At 45.8% G+C, this 13,318-nt stretch overlaps 1 protein-coding gene across 1 annotated transcript; it reads left to right on the top strand.

The window, feature by feature from the left end:
• The first annotated feature begins 4,935 nt into the window (after window positions 1-4,935).
• On the top strand, window positions 4,936-7,729 carry LRRC10B (leucine rich repeat containing 10B). The gene has a single exon (XM_083699647.1). The coding sequence runs from the start codon at window positions 5,595-5,597 to the stop codon at window positions 6,480-6,482; it is 888 nt and encodes a 295-aa protein (XP_083555773.1). The 5' UTR covers window positions 4,936-5,594; the 3' UTR covers window positions 6,483-7,729.
• Window positions 7,730-13,318: the final 5,589 nt, after the last annotated feature.

Genomic DNA, 13,318 nt, shown 5'->3' with positions numbered 1-13,318 from the left:
TTGCTGGTATGTTTAATGGAACTGGCACAGCATCTAAATGGATATAGAAAGACCCCTGGAAGCAGAGATGGATATGACTTCCATGAATAATCTGGTGAAGATTGAAGAAACAGAAGGGTTGGGGTGGAATGATCACAGTGAGGCCTCATGTGCAGGTGCCAGATGTAAGGCAGACCAAAACAGATGCATGCTCTGAACCAGGAACTACATTTATTCTTCAACTTCTAAACTTCTCCACACTTGTCTTTCCTAGGATTAGTATATGGTATAAATATTCCACTAATACAATGGGTGGGTGAATGCTGTGACCTTGAAACACAATGTCTTGTGTTGCAAAAGCACAAATATCTCCTTCATATACATCTAGGACATCTTTCTGTTGCACTCTTCCAACAACTCTGCTATGTGTACACTGGATTTCTTCAGTTCCCAAAAACTGTAGTATAATAAAGGTTGTGTGTCACTCTGCTGAGACTGCAATCAGACTCGTTTCATGCTGTATCTGGTACAATGTCCCCATACCAGTACCACCAGCATGTTGTTCTCAGTATGCTAGTTAACATTTGCCTTGTGGCAGCAAATATATTTTATCTTTCTGATCGTGGTATAGAGTTAGAAACACACACACAGAACACTGAAACAGTAGGATCTTTTGTCCCCTGCAGGGTGTGATATAACACCATATAGTATGGGTTCCCATATGTCCTTATACTGTGAAACACAAATTCACCCACCTACATAGCTAGTAGGGTACAGCTTCTTTCATGCATTGTGCAATAAACATTCACACAGTTGGGGAGCATTGTATGGTGTGAAGTAGTGGGAGGTGCATGCAGAGCTGGAATTCCCTGTATCCTTTAATTGTGTGACCCATATGAAAAGCATATTTCTCCTGTGGCCAGGAATAGTAAAGACAACACACACACTCTGTACCCTCCCCCCCCCTCACTGTTACATGAACGCAGTCTCCCTTCCCCTTTTCAGCATGGAACTGACACCTTGATTTCTCTTTTCCTTCAGGTGCAATGCACACCATTTCTGCTCTGGTTCTCAGTTTTCTGCCCAGTATTAATAGGAGTCACAGTGTACTGCTTTCCTTTTTCCATTTCTCACATTTCTCTCTGTGGATGAGTTTTCACTCCTAGTCAATGTTTCATGAGCTGGTGGCACAGGCTGCTCCAACACTGAAAAGAAATACTTCTCTCAAATGTACCACACACGTTGCAGCTTTAAGCTCAGCGTAATGATATCTGGCATCAGATCAGTTTCTCATTGTGCCTTGGAATGTGACAGCATGTCTGATCTCTTCTTCAAACTAGGAGGAAACTGAGATGGTTCTGCCACATACACACCTCAGCATGTTGTTGTCCTAGGACCTAGGTAGAACTCTCCTTGAACTTAGTTGGTGCATGGAATGCATTTGTTGCTTGATAATGAAAGAGTTTAATGCAAGCCAAGATGATTCCAAAATGGGGCAAAAGGAATAATAGCTGGTTTTTGCATGTGTGTATATAGAGTTAAACAGCTAGCATGATTATAGCTTTTAGGACAGCTTTTGGGATGGGAAAAGAAAGCAGTAAAAAAGCAATTTAATTTAAATCCTTAGTTCATTAAGGGTACTATCGGGTTCTCTCTGTGGCCTCATGGTGTGACTGTAATATTGCAAGCAAAGGTTTTCATTAGCCTGATGCCTCTGAGTGCCAATAAAATGTTTCCTTACTTTTAACTTTTTGCTCCAAAACTTTCTCCCAGCCATCCATAGTTTAACTTCTTTGAAATTTTTAGATTGTTATCTGATGCCACCTCTTTCCTTGCCTAGTGAAGCTATGTAGGGCTAACTCCATTAGAAGCTCGCCTTTAAAAACGATTTCCTTCTGCTATTTGATCATTTCTGGGCTTGGGTTTTGTTTTGCTTTCAACGTCATCCTCTCACTTGTCAGCCAGCACATGACTAGAAGAGTCCTGTACACGAGGATCATCTCCTCCCTCTTTCATAACCCTGACATCTTCATCTTTGTGTACACCCTGCAGAACTGCACTCTCTTCTAGGCTGTTCTCTTACATATCTAATGTGCGGCCTGAGCCTCCCTCTCTGCTCTCTCCCTCCCACTGAATATCTGTGTTTATATTTCCCCAGATGGATTAGTTGCATTTTCTGAAGATAGGCAGCCCATGCTGTTTCTTGTCTTCAACTTTGAGTAGGGTGTTCTTTTCCCAAATTGTGTTTTGTTCTACACACTTGTGGGTGGGTGGGGAGGAGTGTCTTCCACATTTGTAGAAGCCTATATAACATATGCTGCTGCAGCTGCTGTGTGTGTGTGTGCGCGCACGCAAGGGGGAGGGGCAGGCAGAGATACAGATCTGGACACACTGGGCCAAAACGGTTTCCCATTCCACTGTATGTGGTGTACTGGATGACAATGGTGGCAATTTCCTAAAAAATGGGCTACTACTTCATGGTTAGCTATACATAGGAAATATAGAAGCTGCCTTACACTTGGTCCATCTAGCTCAATAGTGTCTACACGGACTGGTGGCAGCTCTCCATGGTTGCAGGTAGAAGTATCTCCCAGCCTCATCTGGAGATGCTGGCAATTTAACCTGGGATCCTTGCCATGCAAAACAGATGCTCTACCACTTAGCCATGGACTCTAGAGGGAAGTTTAAAATGGGTATGAATATATGGATCAGATTTGCAACATCAGCTGGTAACTATGTCTGCAGAAGGCAGAGAAGTCTGCATATAGCTCTGGAAAAAGAATCCCCATCACCTTTACAACCATCTGGAGTGAGAATAATTCAGAGCGAGTGTCACTCATGACGATGGAGATATATAGATATATGACTGAGGGGGAGTTGGTACTGAAATAACAAGCCTACCAAAGGGGATACATTAATATAGTTCATGGGGAATAAGGAAGTACTGCTCTGACTGTGTGCTAAGCAAACTCTGTGTATAGAACTCTGAGGTTCTGATGTGCCTGCAAATAAAGCTAATGGAAAAACAACTGCTCATTTTTATGGGAGCTAGACCAGGATCTGAAAGAGCCTTATTTTTCTCATCCTCTGAATGTGCATTTATCATAAATGCTAGCCTCAATTTTATGGATGGGATTTGTAATTTATGCATTTTAGGCAGGTGCAGGAATTCTTTTCTACACAATGTGGCTATGGCCACATATTTACTCCTATAACTCATGTTTAAACATCCTCTTTGATATGAGTGATTCTGTATCTTAGTTTACTTCAAGGGCAGAAGGCTGATTTAGGGTGTAGATTTTGGGTGCTTTGCTAGTCTATGCACCAGATTAGAAACCAGTGGCATGTAAGGGAGCAAATCTTTATTATTTTGAACAGTCTATGCATAGGGATTCTTTTCACACATAATCAGTTCTATGTGGCAGTTTAGAAATTTGAAGTCACCAAGATTCCTGAAGCAAGTTCCCCTAACTTAGCCAGCCTTCGGCTGCCTGAATGTAAATGTTTAGCTCTTCGTTCACAGACTTACTTCCGTGTGTTAACTGAATTAAATATAGTGTTTTCTATACTAAACACTGATTTTATATAACCAGAGGCCAGAGTCTTCATACAACTGTTGTACTTTTTAATGGTTTGCCTCCTAACCTGATAATGTATTTGTTGCATTGACTTCCAGCAGCAGATGCGACGAACTGACGCAATACGACAATCAGTGCCAAATGCGCACAAGAAGTCTGTGTGGATTCGCTTTTTATAGATTGTTGAAGTACGCAAAAAGCTACTTTTGCCAGCAGTGCCTTAAAAACCAGCTCATGCGGAGTTCTGCATCTACTCTTGTGGCTTTTGCACCACAATTTCAGCACATGGCACCACAGCTGCAAATCACTGCAGGCCGTGGATACCATCCAGCAAGCAGCTGTGACAATGGGCCCTCAGTTTCTCAGCTGTAAAATGTGGAGAGCAATCTTTCAGTTGCCACAAGGATCATGCTCTTTGAAAAAGAGTAAGTCTGATAAGTCTGCTTACTCAAAAGTAAGCCTCAGTGGACACAATGGGGCTTGCTCCCATGTGACTGGGTGCTGTTAGTTTCCAACCAGCAGATGCTACCCTGCAGTAGTAACACTCGTGTGCGCCTTCTCTCTAGGGAATCTGTGGCAACAAGATTACTGGGAAGCCTTTTCGCTTTGCAGTGTGGACTTTGGGTGCTGAGGGGAAATCGATCGTCGTCCTCACTGTGGTGGTGGTGGTGGTTGTTGTTGCTGTTGCTGCTGCTGCTTCCCACTCCCGCCCTTTTGCAGCCCCTCGTCACATGGGCGTAGCCAGGGGGGCGCAGCTGCAGCTGATAATAAAAATACCAATTGCATCGCAGATAACTCTGCTCCCCGCACTAGCATAAAGCCTGCTCCCCCTAATAAATCCTGGCTACGCCCATGCCTCGTCCTCTCTCACCCGGGACTCTCCTTCTGGGCTTCTGTACCTTCCGGGTGCCACACGCAGAAATGGACCTCGGGCGCGGGGGGGGGGGGGGAGGAATCTTCTCCACGTCCCTGCATCTCCTAGTCGCGGGCGGAGGCGGGGCGGGAGTCGAAGCAGCGACCAACCTGCACCTGTTGAATTGCCACCTGTTAGCGCAGCAGTTTAAAGGGGCGGGATCCACGTGTGAGGCGGTGCTGCCTATGGCGGAGCCGAGTGGGGCTTGTAGGACGTGGAGAGGAGGGAGCCGAAGGGGGCGTGTAGCCGGGACGAGGCTGCCGCTGCTGCGGGCGAAAGAGGGGCGGGGCCTGCCACCCCGGCAGCCGTTAAAGGAGCCCTCGCGCGAACGCCTCCCTCCTCCCTTTAGAAGACGGAGCCACGAGGGCCGGGGCCACGAGGCGTGGCTTCTCGCCGCCCCCCCCCCCGCCCTCACAGCTCAGTTAGCCGGATTGGTTTAAAAAAACTCCTCCACTCTTCGCAGGCTGTGTCGCGGGAAGGGGGGCGGCGGCGGAGAACGAGAGCGTAGTCCCGCCCCGTCCGAAGCGTCGGGCTCTGCCATAGGCGGGCGATCCCGCGTGGGGGTTTCCATGGCGACGAGTCGCTAGGCGCCGGGCTCGTGTGTGTGGGAGCTGAGCTCAGACCTAGCAGGGAGCCCCGGAGCGAGAAGCCGGGAGGGCCGAGGTCAGCGCCTGTCTGGACGGACGCGCCACGCGAGCGGGGTCCCTGCTGAGGGCTGGAGCGGCTGCTCGGTCCCGGTTGCCCTCGAGGAGGGAAAGGTGGGCTGCGAGAAGAGGCGGCAAGCAAGCTAGCAGCTCTGGAGCGGGAGTTTCGTCCGCCCCACGCGCCAAGAAGCTCCTCTCCCGCCCTCGAGGTCCCAGGAGCGCAGGGGGCCGCCACCAGACTCCGGAGGAGGCCCAGCTCCGACGGCAGGGAAGGTGTTTTGAGGGACGAGGAGCAGCAGGAGGTGGCGGCAGCATCAGTTCCAGCCCTGGCAGGGGGAACCATCATCCAGCGAGCCCTGGTCCTAACCCCGGCAGGCCAGCCTGGTGGTGGGCAGGGACCTCGGTGGTTGCCATGTCTCCTTGGAGCCCACCGGGCAGAGGTGGTGGCCTTAGTCCTGCTGGCAGCAGCCTGCCTTGGCTATGAGGATGGGCAGTGGCGGGTCCTCGGGGAGGGAGGAGCGGCTGCCCTCAGCTGCCGAAGAGCAGCTGAGTGGCGGGGATCAGATGCTGGAGCTCTCGGGGCGCCACTTGAAGAAACTGCCCTTGCCAGTCTGTGCCCTGGGCACCCTGCAGAAACTGTACATCAGTGGCACGGGGATAACGGAGCTGCCTGAGGAGATCGAAGGGCTGCAGGAGCTGCGTATCCTGGCCCTGGACTTCAACAAGCTGGAGGAAGTGCCCGAGGCCCTGTGTCGCCTGCCCAACCTGACCCGCCTCTATCTGGGCAGCAACCGCCTCTTTGGGCTTCCCGCAGAATTCTGCCAGCTTACCACTCTCCGTTGCCTGTGGATCGAGAGCAACTACTTGTACCACTTCCCTCGGGTTTTGCTTCAGATGCCTTGGCTGCAGTCCCTGCAGATGGGAGACAACCGGCTCAAAACACTGCCCAACGGCCTGCCACGCATGAGGGGACTTCGTGGGCTCTGGCTGTATGGGAACCGCTTTGAGGAATTCCCCAAGTCTTTGCTCCGCATGACGCAGCTTCACATCCTCGACCTTGACCGCAACAAGCTGACTGAATTCCCTGACCTGAGCCACCTGCGGAGGCTTCGGCTCTTCTCCTACGACCACAATCCAGTGGAAGCACCACCCAATGTGGCTGACACAGTGCTGGTAGTGGGCGAAGGGGCTCAGGAGTTTCTGGAGGCTAGGGAGGAACGTCTCCAGGCCCTTCGGGAGAAGGAAGAAGAAGAGCAGGAGGAGAATGAGTCTGAAGTTCTGCAGGCCCAGATGAAAAATGACTCCTCCATGTTGGATGATGGAGAGGGAAGTTACTGTGCCCAGGAATGTTCTCCAGAGGAGACATGAAAGGCTACAACAATTAATATGGCTGCTGCTGTAAAAATAAAAATCTGATGGATGTTGGTAGGCTTTTGGCTCTACTGCTTGACAGGGTATTAGGAGCTGGGCATGCACTAGGCTCAGGAGGAGCCACTATCTCTGAGGCAGGTTGATGGGACCTTGGTGATCCCTTGTAAAGAACACATGACAGCAACTCATCAGAAGGCTTGCTGTCTTTTTTCTATGTGGAGCCATGCTTGACCCTAGCCCATATAGCTGTAATGCACTATGGGTAACTTGTAAGCACCATAGGAAAAAATATTCTCATGATGGATCATTTCCTTACATCAAATCTTTGAAATGCTAGTCCTTTTGACCCTTGCTCAAGATATGGGCAATGGTCACATCCTGGTGGAAAAGTACAACCTGCCTCTCTTTGGGCTTCCTGCAAAATTCTGCCAGCTGAAGACTTGAAGTGACTTTCCTGTGCTGCTCTGAGAGTCTGGTGTATCTTTGGGCGATTCCTTTCTGGTTGTCTGGTATGCTACAATGAGTCTCGACAAGTCAGGATAAAGCCATCTTTTTCTCTCCCCTTCCTACCTATTCTTAGCCACCTTGAACTCTGAACCCTGGAGGGCTACAGAGTTGAGTGTGTGAATGTAACATCTTTCATCCCAGGATTTTTTATCCTACTACTGGAATTAGACTTGGAGAGAGAAACGTCCTTTGGACTGCTCCGTCCAGCTGTCAGGTTTGAGAAGAAGCTCATGCGAAAGCTTTGTTTGTGCAGAGAGCTCCCGGTCCAGGAAAGAGCTTTGCCTCCAGTCTTTGTATGGTGGGAAAGGAGCCTTGTGCCTTGCCCTGCTGCTTTTCCTGACTTTTTATTCCCTTAAAAGGGCACAAAAGCAAAACTGGTATGACCTGGGCCACTGCAGACTTCTTGTGGGTCTTGGGTGGATGGGTGGCAGCCACAGGACTTGCCCCCCATTTCGGAAGGTGGCAGGTTCATTCTTGTGGGGGCTGTCAGGCTAGATTTGTATTAAATCTAAGCAATAAAAGCATGTCTAAGAAGGGAGTAAGAAAGAAGGAATGTGGGGAGGGGGGCACAAATTCTCAGGGAGGTTTCTCCAAAAGCAGGAGACCAAAGCTCTTGGGCGGCATCAGGGGCTATTTTTAAACAGTATTGTAAACAAAATTATAACACCTGGTGAAAGGAAGCAATGTTCTCAGGCATTCATGTTGAGATATATATGTATATAAACGTCTTTTTCCTCTGCCTGTTTCAGCACTCCACTCTTTTTTGCACTTCTCTTTCTGTCTCACTGATACCTCTTTGCTTCTGACCCCCTCCCGCTGTTCTCCTCCCCTCCATTGCTCTCCACTGTTTTTTCCCTTCCTCTCTCCTCCAGCACACACCTCTTCGTCAGCTGTCTTCAGTCCCTCTCTGGACCAATTCCACTATGTTCAGCCTCAATCTTGATATCTCTGTTGGCATGGCATGGCTATCCAAGCATTGCCAAAGTTAACATCTTTGTCTTGGAATGAATTTCAAAGAAGCAATGGGTGTTTATGCTATGCTTCTAATTTTATTACAGTTTATTTCTCTTCCATTGGCTGACTGCCACAAAACATTGTGCTACTTATGCCATCTCTCTTCTTTCCCTATATACCGCCCCCACACCCAGTTTTGAAGTTTCTGATGGAGTGGGGGAAGGATTCCTCTTCTGTGGAATGTTGTGCAAAGAGACTGAATGCAAAATATCTGTGTCACTTTGGGGTTGGTTTCAGAGAGGTGATTCATACAAAATGTTTTCACACTCTTTATCAGTTCAGCCACATGATCATCCTAACCCGCGCCTTTAAATAAATCTATTACCCTAGATCTGTGGTTACACACCTGGGAATGTCATGTGCAGAATTTCCACCTGACAGCTAATATGGTGTTGTTTACAATTGAACTCCACTGAACTACTGGCAATTATTGTCAGAATTCACTTCCATTTTTAGCATCGTACAGTTAACTGCAGCATGCTGATTGTGTGAATAGGCTTCTGCCTGAACTCTTGGTTTGCATAGTGTGTTGGCGAACTGCAGAGTTGGCAGGAACCAGTTTGAGCTTTATGCATTCTATTCCAATTAGGTCAGTGTTTCCTAAACTTTTTTGATTCTCATTAAGAGTCTCAGCAGTTGTCTTGTTTTTATTGGGGTAACACCTTTGATTATTCTCACTGAGAAATAATTACTAACAAGCCTGCAGTGCTGAATTACCCCCATCACAACATCTGATGGGAAGTGTTTGTGTGGCACAGATGACTTTTGAGAATGAAAGGCCCTGTTGTTAGCTTGATTTCAATGTTACGTCCTTTTAGCTAATAATTTTCCTTTCTAGGGTGTTATACAGTATTCTAAAAGTCTTGAAATAAGTCCTTAATGTCATATGTCACACATCCCCTTTGGTATTAAGGACAGTCCACCTTTGACAAAGTTATCCTTGGTAGCCAAGTTGTAAGGGCTATGGGAAGGTGCAATGGGGAAAAGTGCGACAGCTTTACTAATGGTGTGGTGTGGTTCATACAGTGAAGAAGAACTGAGTATTTATAGTACAGCAAAATGGCAAGAAAAGGATGATATTCTGATGACTAAATGTTATTGGGGTTTATTTGTATGTTTGGTTACATCCATATTAGTTTTATTTAAAGGTGCTGAAGTACTGCCTTTCTGAAATTAGCTGGAAACAGAATTAAAGTGGTAATTATACCTGGTACTAACTATATTAATTGCAATGCCCATCCCTATGATGACGTCCCAAATATCTAAGATATTTACTCAGAAGTAAGTCCTATTATGCAAAGATTCCATGTGACTTTAATTAGAAGCTTCCACTTTGTAGTTTAAATCTCCAGTTGCTTTATGGTTTTTTTAATGAGCCTTGGCTTTGCTGATGAATGACTCCTTAATCAGTCAGTGCCTTTCCTCCAACAGGCTTGGGGACTTTAATATCTGTTTTCCTTCCTTCCTTCCTTCCTTCCTTCCTTCCTTCCTTCCTTCCTTCCTTTCTGAAATAGAGCTGTTTTGCAATTAAAAAAGTAAAAGAAATATTAAGGGGAGGAAAACAGTATCTAAAATGCCCACTGGTGGGGAGCAGGAACTGATTTAATTAAAGGGCAAATGAATCAATAATGCCCAGACCATATTGAACAGTAAGCAATTAGAGGCAAAAGCTGCAAGGAAGAAGTTTCTAATTAAAAGCACAATGGTGTGAGAAGTCTCAATAGAGCTGTGCTTGCTGAAAGAAAGCTAGTGTTAAGTTCTTTTATTATCCTTTTTCTAAATGAAGAGAATCACCACAAATCAGGTCTGGAGGAAACAGACAACACAAGAGAAGTAGAATGCATCATCTGGATCATGGGTGGGCAAACTAAGGCCCGGGGGACGGATCTGGCCCAATCACCTTCTAAATCCAGCCCGCAGACAGTCCGGGAATCAGTGTGTAGAATGTGTCCTTTTATGTAAAATGCATCTCTGGGTTATTTGTGGGGCCTGTCTGGTGTTTTTACATGAGTAGAATGTGTGCTTTTATTTAAAATGCATCTCTGGGTTATTTGTGGGGCATAGGAATTCATTCATTATTCCCCCCCCTCAAAATATAGTCCAGCCCCCCACAAGGTCTGAGGGACAGTGGACTGGACACCCCGGCTGAAAAAGTTTGCTGACCTCTGATCTGGATCATTGGTAAAAAGTGAATGAATGAATGAATGAATGAATGATTGCAGTTCGAGACTTAATGGCTAGTGTGTACTTGAGGCACTTAAAAATATTAAACCCTTTAACCCATGTACAGTTTTTGAAACCATTGTTGTTTACTGTCCCTGGCCACTCAAAGCCAAGTGAAATCAAAATGTTTTACACTGCTTTGAGAGGATGCTTGCTCAGACTCCCTTAAGTCTTCAGGGGTGTTCCACAGACAAAGGGCAACCACTAAGAACACCTCTCTGTGAGTGCTGTGAATGTTAAACTTGAGAGGGTGCTTCCAAATATTATTGGAGCTTACAATGAAGCAGAGGGATGGAGACCGTTGGTCAGGTATGTTTGGCCCAGTTTGTTTAGGGCTTCATAAGTTCCAACACATTAACAGTGTGATTCTGCACATGCTTACCTGGAAATAAACCCCACTTGAATTCAGTGGAACTTACTCCCTGGAAAGTGTATATAGGACTGCAGCCTAAATTTAGCCAGTAAGGCAGTAAAGAGCCAGTGCTGATGGTCTATCATGGGTGTCATATTCTTCTTGTGACCTTCAGAAAGTGAGAAGTGATGTTTTGTACCAGTTGACATATCTGTGCTACTTTTGAGGGGCTTACCCACAGAAAACATAGCCACCTAACGTAGAAATTGTTAAGTATTAATTCTGAGCTGATCTTAAAAGAAAAGGCTGCAATAGAGTTTAAGGCAAGGATTCACTTGTGTCTAAATTTGGATAAATAAATCCAGGAGCACCTGAAGACAGTGAGCCTGATAGTACGGAGTGTGCTCAGAGTGTCAAATTCTGTCCAAGTCACATGATCCTCCAGCCTTTATTACGTCAATCATGGTGGACATAATTACCATCATTTCACCTCTCACCCAGCTCCCTAAATTGAAGAAATTAAAAAGATAAAACTTGTATGGCATCTTTCCAAGAAATGCCCAGGGTAACTACACGCAACTTTGAACTACACCCAACTTTGCTCATAAGGCAAAAACTGTTCAGCCCTGGCAGCAGGTATTCTTGGCAGGGTGAATGTCAGAGCTGGATTATTCAGACAGCTGGATTGAGAGTTGGGGTGACATGGTAGCCAGAGAGCTAGGAATTGGGTGAAATCACTAGGTGGCCAGAGGCAGGCAAGTTACGTTCTCTCAGCTTAATAACAGGGGGGAAATAGCACTACCCCTATTTTTCAAGACCATAATAAAAAAAGTATATCATGATGAATATAATATAATAATGAATATATTTATTGTTTATTCCCCCAATGCACAAAGTGCTTACAGTGGTGATAAAGAATAATAAAGGACATGTAAATAAAAATAATGCATGACAAGTGCTTTTGACATTTTGACAGTGCTATATCCATTTTAATTGATACAGTTACTATTCCTTTAATGACCTTGAGAGCCTCTTCAGCCTTGCTGTGCAGCAGTAAGTAGAGGCAATTTCAAAGGCTCCACAAAAGTGCTCCAGTGCGGACTTGCATTTCAGGTTGTAGAATAACATTGCTTGGTTACAAACAAAGCTATTGTTTTATATTGCCTTGGGATCTGGAGTTCTTTGTTTGGGATGGAGGTACCACTGAGTCCTTGTGAGAAGCTGTGGCCAAACAATGTTGTGAGCGACTAGAGAAATGTTTTCATTTGTTTTCATTTTAAATTAGTTGGTTTGGGCATTTTAGGGAAGATTTATTCATGAACTGTTTTTCCAGGCTCGTTCTTTCACAGAGGCATTTTCTTTGTATCCAGAAATATTGATGCAGCTGCTAGAGATTACCCAATCCCTCTTGCTAACTGCAAAATACTGGTTCCCATTGCTTGATGCCTTGCAGGTACTGAAGTGCTTTTTATTCTGTGGGAATACTGGGAATTGCAGAATTCACAGGGCCTTGAACTCTCAAGTTCATGTTATCTGTGCCTAGCATTCAAGAGTTATTAAGCCAGAAACAGGGCAGTCAAGCCCTCCCCCGGCTCTGTTAGGAGTTTGTGTAATTTATTTTTTTTAATCAGTGGGAGAATGCTAAAACAACACTTCCTGGCTGTTGCATCCCTAGGTTCACTTTATTTTTAGATCTCCCGCTCTCGCCCTTCCTCTTCCTCCTCTTCTTATTCTCCCCAGTATTTTTCATAGTTTTTGGGTGCTTTTTTTCTCCACCCCCAAGCTTAAAGAACCTTTCAAAATCATGCACATTCCAGCTGGTGAGGCATTGGAATGAAAAGCACATATTGGGAAGCTTATTATAAAATCTGAAGTTGGCAGCACTTCTGCTGTGTTTATTCAGTAGAATTCGCACTTAGTTGTGGCTCTTTGAGAGTCCCGGGTTTTGATCTTTGTTGTCTTGCCACGGCATTGTTTTGGCAGCACAGATCTTTTCCTCTAGCTTGTGTGAACCTTTGGAATGCACTGTACTGGATGTTAACGTGACTAAGTAGCTCATGTAGAAGTCTGTAGGAATCCATGTTGGAGTCTCCACATCTCATTCCAGGATGACTCACTTTTGCTGTCATTATGCCCACCCTCTTTTCTCTCTCTTTCAGCAATATTATCTCTTTTCTTTTTCAATCCCCTATCTTGTCCCTCCTTCTACTAAATTCTGTCAAAGATTGTTACACCTTCATGATCATGCATGACTAGGTGTTGTACTGGACAGAGTGGCCTCCTCAGTATATTCTTTGTCTCAGAGCTGGGCCATCCAGCCACTGTTAAAAGTATTGCTATTTTCCCCCTGGCTTTCCTTTGTGCTCTTGTACCCCTGCTCTGTACTGTGTTTGACTGAGCCATGTTTCCGCTGTCCCTACAGGGTGTACCCATGACTTTTTTTCCAGCTAGAACTCGCCAGAACTTAGTTCCGGCATCTCTCAGGTTGGTGCCATTGCCAACCAGCACTTCTTTTTCTAGAAAAATAGTACTGGGTGTACCCCTCTTCCCATTCTGTTTTGTGTAGAAATACCTCAGGGGGAGCCATGAAGATATGACACCTCAGCTATGCATGCTCACTAAAGGTCAGGCTTTATAATTATGTTTAAGACTCTTACAATGACAAGGTATGTGTGCTTAGGTATAGTTGAGAGTGTGCTGCATACAAAACCCAAAGAGATAGGGCATAACTTGTCTC

The sequence above is a fragment of the Podarcis gaigeae genome (assembly GCF_964106915.1).
Source record: "Podarcis gaigeae genome assembly, chromosome: 1".
Classification (NCBI taxonomy): domain Eukaryota; kingdom Metazoa; phylum Chordata; class Lepidosauria; order Squamata; family Lacertidae; genus Podarcis; species Podarcis gaigeae.
This window is presented reverse-complemented; position numbering and strand designations above follow the sequence as displayed.

What these genes read in the sequence shown, in the direction of transcription:
- LRRC10B (XM_083699647.1), top strand. Translation starts at nt 5,595, where the DNA reads ATGAGGATGGGCAGTGGCGGGTCCTCGGGGAGGGAGGAGCGGCTGCCC.